This window comes from Tinamus guttatus, unplaced genomic scaffold (genome assembly GCF_059628265.1).
Source record: "Tinamus guttatus ecotype Peru unplaced genomic scaffold, ASM5962826v1 Tinamus_guttatus_pri_ptg000035l, whole genome shotgun sequence".
Classification (NCBI taxonomy): Eukaryota; Metazoa; Chordata; class Aves; order Tinamiformes; family Tinamidae; genus Tinamus; species Tinamus guttatus.
In genome coordinates, this window is record NW_028288569.1 from 7,374,668 (window position 1) to 7,385,357 (window position 10,690).

The following is a 10,690-nucleotide window of genomic DNA, read 5'->3' on the forward strand; positions in this document are numbered from 1 at the left end:
ACCAAGTTCTCCCACAACAAAACACAGACCTACCACCACTGCTGGAACATTGCCGAGCATGAGAATCACAAGGCTGAGAAGGTCGTAGGAGAATTGCTGACAGGTAACCTCTTTTTTGGCCATCAAGTTCTAGTACTGGCACTTTTTGTTTCTAAAAATAGCACTTTTCAAAAGGAGAATTTGTTAAACACCCTCCAAGTTCACTGCTCACTCGAGTTATTTAATCCATGTGGTTTACTTTGCTCTACTGATTTTGGTGTATCGAGACAAACTTTTATAATAATCCCCAAGTTCTACTAGACGTATAACTACCGTCTTCATAGCACAGCATAAATTCTACCTATCAAGTATTTTAATGGATAAAAAACTCTGCCCTTTAAAAAAAGCTTACAGAAAAGTGATCTAAAACAAGGAGTCATACACAAATAAAAGATTGTAGTTAGGTGTAATAACACACTGCGTTTGGCCAATATATCCCTGCTACTATCAAAAGCCTGGCTCCTTGGAAAAGCAGTGGACATTCCTTCTGGCTTATACCAATAGAAAATCTGATCTTAATGGAACCGCACCAGTGAAACTCAAGTCTTAGATTTTCCAAGTGAAGGAGGTATCATTTATTTCACAGCTTACACTAAGAGCACTGTAAAGCTGAAATGCAGAGCTGCAAAAATCCCCATACTGATACCTAACTCACAGGACTGCCCTGAGACAGATTTTGTTTAAGTTTACCAAAATCTCCGAGACCTCTCGGAGTAAGGTACTAAAGAAGAACAAATAATTATTGAGAGTAATGGTGATCTTTCCTTGGCTATGCATCCGCCATGTCCCATTACACATTTCTAAACAAAGAAATACCTGGGAGTGGACTATTCTCACCTTCAGAATCAGGCTCATCAATATAATCCCACATCTAGTTCCAAGTTTCACTTCATGACACATAGCAAAAATCTGAAGTGTTTTCAAAAATGACAAACTGAAGTCTTCTAAGAAGACATCAAAACTTAGCCATTTCAACATATTTTTCTCCTGCTTGACTTATCCCTTTTGTTAAGAGATAGAGCACCTTACCACTTGTACGCTATTATAAATATATATTCAGAAAAGCAGTGAAGAAACTTGCATGGTTTCTGCCTATGAAGAGCAAAGTACTTTCCTAAGATCTACTTCAGAATAAACAACATCTTTTACTTTAGGAAGGCAGCGATAAAACTGACATTCTAAAAGTTAAGCATTAACAGCACACACAGCTAAGGAAGACTGTCAAAAAAGAGATGAAAAGTAGGTGGGTCCTAGAATTGAGGTGAATGTTTATGTCTTTCAAGTTGAAACAGCATTGATTTTTTCTCTATTTGTCAAGCTTTTTTTTTCTTTCTTTCTTTTTTCCTGCGCTTTTCTTCCTAAGCAATAGGCCTTCTGCAATTGATAATTTTATGATATCCATTTATCTTGTTTACGCTGAAAAAATATAGATGAAGCTCAAAAGTGAAGAGACCAGATCCTGCAACTCTTGTTCATCCACCAGAGTCCAGTTCTGCATTCCTTTAGGAGCACATGCAGACAATAGCATAATGAGAGAAATGTATTTCTGTAGTACTAAGCTGATAAACTGGTAGCATTTGTACAGAATTTACTGTCTTGTACCAGCATATTTCCAAAAGTAATTAGAAGAAGATAAGGTTTTTACAAGAGATGTTCTGAAAGGGGGGAAGCTACTTTTCCATCACCTTGCTACTGATGGATATACAAAGTGGCCCACTGCCACCAGCATCCCTTCCATGCTCTGTCCTCGGGAAAACAGAGCGTACGTGTTGCTGAACAACAAACGCTCCCTCCTGTCCACAGGCTAATCCATGTCTTTCAAAAGATGCATTTGGAGCTAGGGCTGTATTTCACATGTCCACCTCATGGGGGCAGTGTGCCTATGTACAACATAATTGTCTATTTTTTTTTTTGCCACTTTGTCATCATCTACTTCCCTTTTTTTTTTTTTTTTTGTAGTGTTCAGATTAGAGCATATCCTAGTGACACTGAACTCTACGGAGGAGAGAACCCTGTTTTTCATAGGACTGGGACTTTAGTTTGTCCGTTTGAAAAAAAAAAAGAAATAAAATATTTAAAACTTTTTTTTTTTTAAATGCAGGCTCTGCTGCATAGAGTTGCTGTGAATGAAACATCTGCCCTCATTCTGCACACTGCTTAAAACTTACTAGGGAACGCCTGGGAGAAGGGTGCAAATCCATCTCATCCACCATTCAATCCAGTTCAGCCTTCCCTGATTATGAGCTGTGTGAGGTCATGTGTGTCTCCCTGAACCCAGCTGAAAATTCACTAAATTCCACTGAAGGAAAGGAAATAATCTTTGTGGTGAGATGCTGATCCCCTAGGCACACATCAGCCTTCCTGGGGAAGAATTTCCCTCGGTATGCCTGGGGGAAGTAGAGCCAATTCATGGCCTTTCAAAGCCAAATTATAGGGAAGAGACAGGAATATGTAGGCACAAGATGAATAATTCTAGTATTTTTTAACTATTATGCACCTCTTTGGTCCTCCTGTAGATGTTTGGTAGCGTCTACATGAGCATGACCAAACTACCTATTCTTCAAAGAAATGCTGAATGGATCTGTATTGAGTAGCTCTTTCCATTTAACACAAAGCTACAAGCAAAGACACAAACGTGTTAGAAAAGGCAGATCTAAGACTATCGCTGTCAATGCGGTTCTACCTTTTTAAGGTGTGCACAGGTACTTATGCAGAATGGATTGCAGTTCACCAAAAGCACTTACGTGGACATCTTAATTAGTTCCTCTTATCAGTTCCTCAAAAAGCAGAAGAAAACCATTTTACTTAGCTGTTAATGAGTCTAACTCGCAGACTTGGTAATGCCACTTCATCCAGTCCAAGTCTGTCTAATATTAATCTGTTTTTCCATTGACATACTTCGTAAGCAAGGTATTGGAATCACCACACATCCAGCTTAACTTCTGCAATAACGATCTAACTATGCAGATGTATACAGTACTCCCAAGGACGATATTTGCATAGCAAGTTGTATAAAGGATGAATAAGATGGTAAAAAAGCCTAGAAATGAGGTAACAACTAGCCTAATAGTAGAGTGGGCAAAGTAGTAAAGTCCCATTCATACTAAATTTCATCTTCGGACTCCTGGTCCCGTTCAGATGTTTTCAGTAACCCCAGCTCCATGGATTGGGACTTTTTAATCTTTGAACGAACTGCCCTGGGAAAAAGAAAAACAAACAAAAAGAGATGCATCAAAAAAACAGGTAGTGACTTAAAGGCAGACCTGGCAATCTGACCTGGTAATAACCTGTATAACTCCTGTATCTCATCAGGTAGTTAGAATGATTCCTTTGTGAAGAAAGATTGCAAGAACTAAATATGGCCAAAGCCTCATTAAGAAGGGATATGAGAATGGTGAGGGTAAAGAATCAAGGTGAGAATCAAATTTAGCACCACGCACAAAAAGGCTTAGTAGGATCCCTCAAACAGAAAGTGATCACCCTTGGTAGAATCAGGCTCCTTTTCCTAATGCAGTCAACTCTACAACTGCGGGTTTTTTTGTGTGTGTGTAAGAATTAACACTGAGTGACATGGAAGACATATTTATTTTTAGAAATAAAGAAATGAAACTGGCTAGTGGAAAAAAATAGGTTTGATCAAGGGAAAGCAACACCCATGAAGCCTGCAAGTTCAAAGTTAAGTGGGGAAACCTGTTGACTAAGTCACTTAGAATCGGTATAGACAAACACAGGAAGATAATATTTTTAAGAAAAAAAGCTCTACTACTTCTAAGTTTTTTAGGCAATTATAGATGTAGAAGACTATCAAAAGAGCTCATTTTATGTGAGAAACATTATGTTGTCAGAAAGGTACTGTATGTATGTTATTTCCCCCTTCTGCTGAAACAGTGAGCTCTGTTCACTAACTACCAATATCTATTTTTGTTTTATCTTGCAAAAGAGTTAATCATTTTGCGAAACGCTTTTGATTTGTCAGTAAAATCTTTCTGCAGTAAATTTCCTGGTAGATTAAACAGAGAAGTCTCCAAAGTTTTAGTATTTCAAGTAACTTACCAGCTGACAATTGTATAATTCACTGCAAGGATAAGAAAAGCAAAAGCGTAATGCCAGCAATAGCACATTGTCAGAAACATCATATTAGTATGATCCATCTGATTCCACTCTGGGCTCCCATTTGGAGGATAAAGAACAAAGCCAATCTGTAATAAAATAAAAGAAATCATCACCTGTCATTTATCCAGTACCACATCACATGATTATTTCTGCAATTATTATTGAAAAAAGTTTTGAAATAGTCACATTAGGATGTGATGGACAGTTTTTATGCAGTACTGCAGCAATGCCTTTGAAGATACAGAGCCCGCTCCAGAGGCCTCCTGCTTGTGCTCAATAAATTATCAAACTGACCCAGCAAGTCCTTTGGTGATCAGAACTGTGCACTACAGGGAGAGGGGCTGATACTCAGGCATGTGTGGTCTGAACTGCAGACATACCACCAACAAGAAAACCTGTCCAGTTGTTCATGAGGACTCCCTTCTTCCCAGGAGTGTTACATAGTTCACAAGACCAACAAATTAATAAAAAAGGTAAAAACAAGTTAGTAAGAAAGGCAAGCCCTAGCTATTTCTTCTGGCCAATTCAGAGACAAGATCCATTTTTGAAATTATATAAAAATGTAGCTTGCCTACTCAAGGCTGTTAACTGGTGTGAAGCACAATGGGTATTTGGTTTTCTAGAGCTGGGAAAAATCAAACACATACTACTGTACAAGCCAGGCAGCTAGGAACCAGCATGGCAATTCGGGGCTCTGACTAGGTAAGCACCAGCCTAACACTCTTCAAAGCAATTTTGTTGAGAATTTTGGAGCTGGACATAGGAGAAGAGGAAGAAGGAAGGGAGGAGTGCATTTTGCAGTTACATGCAGAGAATTCAATGAATGAAAGCATTGATGATGCAGAAAAAAAGCCCCTTTACCTTTTACAAATTTGCCAGTATGTGGTTTCCAGTCACACATACAGTCGAAGTATAACGTAGGTGTGAATAAAGCTACACTTAAGTCTGTTGTATTTTTAGCTCTTCATTTTTTACTTCAAAACATAAAACTCCACATTGTTTCTGGAGTAACTCAACTATTTTGGAGTCAAGTAAAGAAATTACTTGTTTTAAAATTAGACTAGGCAGACAATGAAGAATAAATGATTGTGTCTCATTCCTCTATTGTAAAGCTTCTCAAGTCACCAAAGAAAAGTTTGCGAACAAGAAAACAAAACATTAAGTGCTGCAGCATTGAGTTCTTTACAGAAAAAAAAAAATCCGCAGTTTAGGAGGTCTGTCATCTTGCCAGAGCAAGTATTTAAATATTTGATTTGGGGCTGAGTGTCCAGTTCTCCTAAGGAACAGCGAACATTTTATTCATCACGTCTGGCCAGCATATGAAAAAGGAAAGCCCGTCTAGACATGCCGGAAAGCAAAATCACTGGGGTGACTCAGTTTTCCACTATAAGATCAAACATAGTTACGAATACTCCTATTTCTTTGTGACAAGAGAGCATCAACTCATTAAATTCTCTCTCTTGTTCTAACAGTAAAGAACAGATTGCTATCAAATATCAATTGCATTAATCAAACAGAATCACAAATAAACTAAGGCATGACAGCTACATTTTGATGAGTTCTTTTTCATCTCAGATGAGCCATATCTCAGAAATATCGAAGTTTAGACTGTTACTTCTTCTGCTCAAATGCCAGAATACTGTAAAACTAGGAACCTTTGCGCCACCCAGTGTCTTGGTGGCACTCAGGAGCTTGAACACCTCTTGAATATGGTTTTACAAAGTGGAAAGATACCACTAGTTCAGCACATTAAAGATAATTTCCACCTTTGTTCCTCTTTTTGGCAATGTCAATGGGTTGTTTGCCTCGATTTTCCTGCGGTCTGCTGGCATTTACTCACTGCTGCCACTGCTGTGTTGACTGTCTTTGTAAAGAATACTATATATATACATATGGTGCTGTTAAATCTCTGCCTTTTAGCTTGCAACTTTTGAACCAAATGGTACAGAGATCAAAGGGAATAATTATAGCAAGGGAGAGCTTAGACACCAAACAACCTTAGCTTTTTTACTGATTGAGATAAAAGACGTAAAAAGTCTTCTTCATCTGTAAAATGGACATGGTAAGTAGTCCTATCTCTTTGAAGGGGTACTAAGAGTCAGTTGTTATCTGTGAGTCCTTTAAGATCTGTGTTGAAAAGACATTTTATATCTCTTGTGAAACATCTGGAAAGAGACAAATGAATAATAGTGGTAAAGGAAGAGACCACTAAGGCAGAAAAGTGACCCACCTGCCAGAACCAGCTACCTTGTAATATGCAGAGGCTTGTACGGAGCATCTCTAGGACAATACTGCCACGGAAGAAAACTTCCAGAAATATGCAAACAGCTGCTCCAAAGATAGCAATTAACAATAACTGATGAACATGAACATCCAGCATGGCTCTCCCATGAAGGTGGTAACAGAAGAGAAAACCTGAAATAAAGTGATCAGATTAAGTGTCATTTCAGAGACCGATGCCTCTATATTTCTGCTCTTGAGGTTACACTGGAAAATGATATGGAAAACTAATCTTTAATTTAAAAGACACAATTACAGAAAGTTTCATGCATCTGTCTGTGGGGCATGACAAGAGGGAGGCTCTGAGACATACTGTGTGTACAGGAAATGTAAATCAAGTATGTCACATCTTCCAACATGCAATTCTTAGGCAGATAAAAGCACCCACAGTGGCTTTCAGATAACAATTTGGGCACCAAATCAGTACATAAGTTGCAGCAAATGCCTTGGGTACTAACTCAAAATATACTTGTGCTGCTGCTCACTGAATTTCTGGTGCTATCCTATCTAGTTAGGAAAGCACAGGTACACCTGTGCAATGCATGATCACGTTCCTAGGCTGAACCACAGGCAAATTCTAACAGTTTAAGAAGGGCCTAGATAATTTTTTTAAAGTATTTTAGGGAGTTAAATACTCAACTCTGACACAAATATGGGCACTCAATCTCTAAGGTTACTTTGAGAATCTCAGCCAAAAGACTCATGCTTCTAAATACAAATAAACCTGATGAGTTTCACAAGCATCTTTGCACAGAGATAGAAACTCACCTTCAATAAAAACTGCTAACGAAAGCATCATTCGGTCCATGGCCACTGGCAACGCGTTCGTCCCATGAGCCACAATGTCAACCAGCCCCGAAATGCCGTAGAAGAGATACATGGTGGCATGCTGCCAGTTCACCAAGTGATCCCAGTGTTTTTCCTCGTAATTATACAACTTCAGGTGAGGTCCATCAGGAACAAACTGCTCAGCCACCATTCCTGCAGGTGAAATGAGACCCATTGTCACTTGTCATGATGCTAAAGGTATAAGCTGACAATAAGTATTTACACAAGCAAGAGAGACTACAATATATCCCAAAGCAGAAAAATGCTGGTCATTCTGGACTTTAGTGTGGTTTCTTGAGGGCTGCTCTGGTTGAGTACCGTGTTTTGCTCCCTTCTTCCCATGTGTGCCATTCCCAATAAAGTTTTAAAAATGTTGCACAAACTCAAGTGAATTGAAAAGGAACCGAGGCCTCAGAGATATTAAATTTCTATAAATTTTAAAGATAATAGGTAGTGGCTAGAGGAGAGATTAAGTAAATTTCTGTTCTGAGGGAAAAGCCATAGAGCATATATTAAACACCACATAATGCAGAAAGGAGAAAGCCACAGGAAACCAGGCTGCAGTTCCACTGCTGGCAGAACTATTTGCATCTTAGTTTCCAGCAGTGAAAATGGAGACAGCTATTTTGTGCTGCCTTTTTTTTTTTTTTAAATAACTGCTATTGTGGCAGTCTGCTGACTAAATTTTTTCAGCTGTCTTTTCCAGTGGTTTAAACATGAGTTTAACACAAGCTAAATTCCCCAAAAGAAAGATTTACCGATTCATTCTCCTGCAATGTATAGGCTGGCATAGCTCAAGCGCTTAATTCCAAGGAAAACTTTCCTATAAAACCATAAAAGGAAATTCCTTCACTGTGCACACTTATTAAAGGTCCCCTGAGGACATGTAAACAGTTAATATGTGAACTGCTGCTTTACCGCTTCCCTTACCTTGGCCCCTTGTTGTGTTGCTAACAAAATACAGTACTCCAGAAAAGGGGAAGCTGCTTTTAGATACTTTATTTGATCAAGGAAGCTTGTGCTTAAAATACATTATGTTGTTAAGATATAAAAGTTAACTATACTGTTCAGCACAGGACGTGCCAATATCCTCCTATATAAGTAGATATGCTGAAGAATAAACATAAGGTTTTTCCACCTTCATTTCAAGCTTGCCTTACACAGAAAACAACAGTTTTTACCCCTGCTGCTGCTTTGAGTGTTTGTTCTCGTCAGACTTTCCAGTCTACATTTTTAAACTGGAATTGAAATCATCATACAGCTTTTTCTTTTTTCAGAGTGAAATCAAAAACACCGGATTTCTGTTTTAGATGCCCAACTATCTCAGATACTCACTTAGAGATTTGTAAGAGAAAAGTCTTCCCCCCACACTTCAAAATAAGTGGTATTAATCAGGTTTTCGTAATTTTAAAGCTATCAAACAATATACTGTACACAAAACATCATTTAATTGCTGATATATCTCAATTGATACAACTCCCAGAGGAGAAGGAAAAGGAGGAAGATTTTGGCACGAGGTAATGGGATAACATTGGCAGCATGATTAGACACAGGGAATTGCAAGCATTTAAAAAAGAGTAGAGAGATAAAGTATGATCTTAATGTTAAAAGTTAAGATTGTTTCAACTTGAGCTCCATGTGTACTGATCTTCCCCCAGTCCTCTCTCACTTACTCCCTAATTTGCTAATATACACCACTCTGGAATTTGAAAGAAGGAGGAGGCATTTCCAACCGTCTAGCTCTCTAAACCACCTCCTTGAGTTTATCTCCAAGCCAGTCCACAGCAGGGTGCAAACCCATCACTCCCTTTGTAACAATTCTGCAGCAATAAGATCTGAAGTTCAGAGTTTTCTTGTGAATATTTTCATTTTTGAGTGCTGTTAATAAAAAAAAAAATCTGCATTTATGTAGTTGATCAATAATATGCAGAAGATTACACATATGTGAAAGCTAGAAGGCCCTCTGAAATTATTCAAGGCAGTGGGCTGAGTCTATTAGACTCAAAATAGCCCAACAATGTTCCTGCTGTCTGGAGCTAACAGTTTGCATGTGAGAGCCCCGCAGCCAAATAACGCATCTCCCTCCCTCAAGTAGTGCACAGGGTAGGAACTTTCAAATGGGAGATCCGCGAGGAAGGATAAAGAAGCTCTAAAACTTTGTAAATAAGCTCCATGCTATACATGGAGACTGTGTCGCAATCCTAAGTCTATAATTAATAATGGTAGCATCAGTAGTTCTTAGATGAGTGTTTAAAGGTCAAGGGGAATTAAGTTCAACCTCCTTGTCCGCTCCAGATCTCCCTCCAGTTTTATTTATTGAGCCCAACAGCTTGTATCCATCTGAAGCATTGCTCAGAACGGCATCCTCTCTTAAACTGAAGACAGAAAAAAAATGGAGAAATTGCACTGTGATGTTTGTAACACTATACTTTTTGCAACACTAATTAAAAAAATTCAAACTGGGTACATTTATCAAAGAACAAACTTAGAAAAAAAAGTATGAAAAAGCACACCACTTGGCACTTGTGTTATTTTCCACAAGACTTACTTGTCTAACTTACCAATCAGGGCAAAGACAGCTTTGATGATCCCCTCAACAAATTCCAGGCGCTGAAATCCTGCCCTGGAGCCAAGGTAGCAGGCGTTCTTGTTTTTTCGACAGAGATACTTCAGTGGATACTTCACTGACCACCACAAGCCAAAAAGAATGAAAAAGCTCCCAGGGAGGGCATGACCCTTGAAATTGCCCATGGTTTTCTGCTACACAGTAACCTGAAGATAAATGAAAAAATGCAGACTGATTACTGGAATGGTGGTAGAATTTTACTGGACATAATCTGGAAGTCTCATCCTCCATAGATTGAAAGACTGTAACTGATCTAAGACCTCACGCTTTATTTAAAATCAAAGAGATCTGGAGTATTTACTTTCCGTTCAAATGCTGATCAAAACACCCAGCTGTTCTCCCAAGGTTTGCTGAACATGAATAAGTCGCCCAACTGCAAAACAGTCGACCTGAAAGGCAAAGCTTGCAGCTCACAAGTTAAGAGAAAAAAAGGCATAGCACACTATGTCACGCTATTGAAATTACTAGCAGAAGAGAGAACAGAAATATTCAAAACTGATTTTTTTCCGCCTTTAGAGTGTTACATGTTTCTTTGCATGGCAAGCAGGTATTAGGGCAACAGCAGACTGAACAATAAAAATAATTGTGCATAGACGCAACAGGCACTGCCTAGCATGGAAAGGCACTAACAAATCAAATTTTGCCCATCAATCCAGATATCTCAGTGTGATTTATGAACACTCAGTAATTCTCAATATTTATAGGTGAACTATGAACCTGCGACTAGATGCCTATCATCCCCATTTTATACTTAAGTGCAATAATATGATTATTACTTGGGCAGTGTTATACAGTCAGTCATAC

General features: G+C 38.6%; 1 protein-coding gene across 1 annotated transcript; it reads right to left on the reverse strand.

Annotated features, from left to right (window-relative positions):
• Window positions 1-3,001: 3,001 nt before the first annotated feature.
• Window positions 3,002-10,011, reverse strand: TMEM45A (transmembrane protein 45A). The gene is made up of 5 exons (XM_010214932.2): window positions 9,822-10,011; window positions 7,201-7,413; window positions 6,383-6,567; window positions 4,093-4,238; window positions 3,002-3,236 (listed from the first exon to the last, which is right to left on the reverse strand). Exons 1-5 carry the CDS (start codon window positions 10,009-10,011, stop codon window positions 3,143-3,145), a joined length of 828 nt encoding a protein of 275 aa, XP_010213234.1. The 3' UTR covers window positions 3,002-3,142.
• Between the last annotated feature and the right edge of the window lie 679 nt (window positions 10,012-10,690).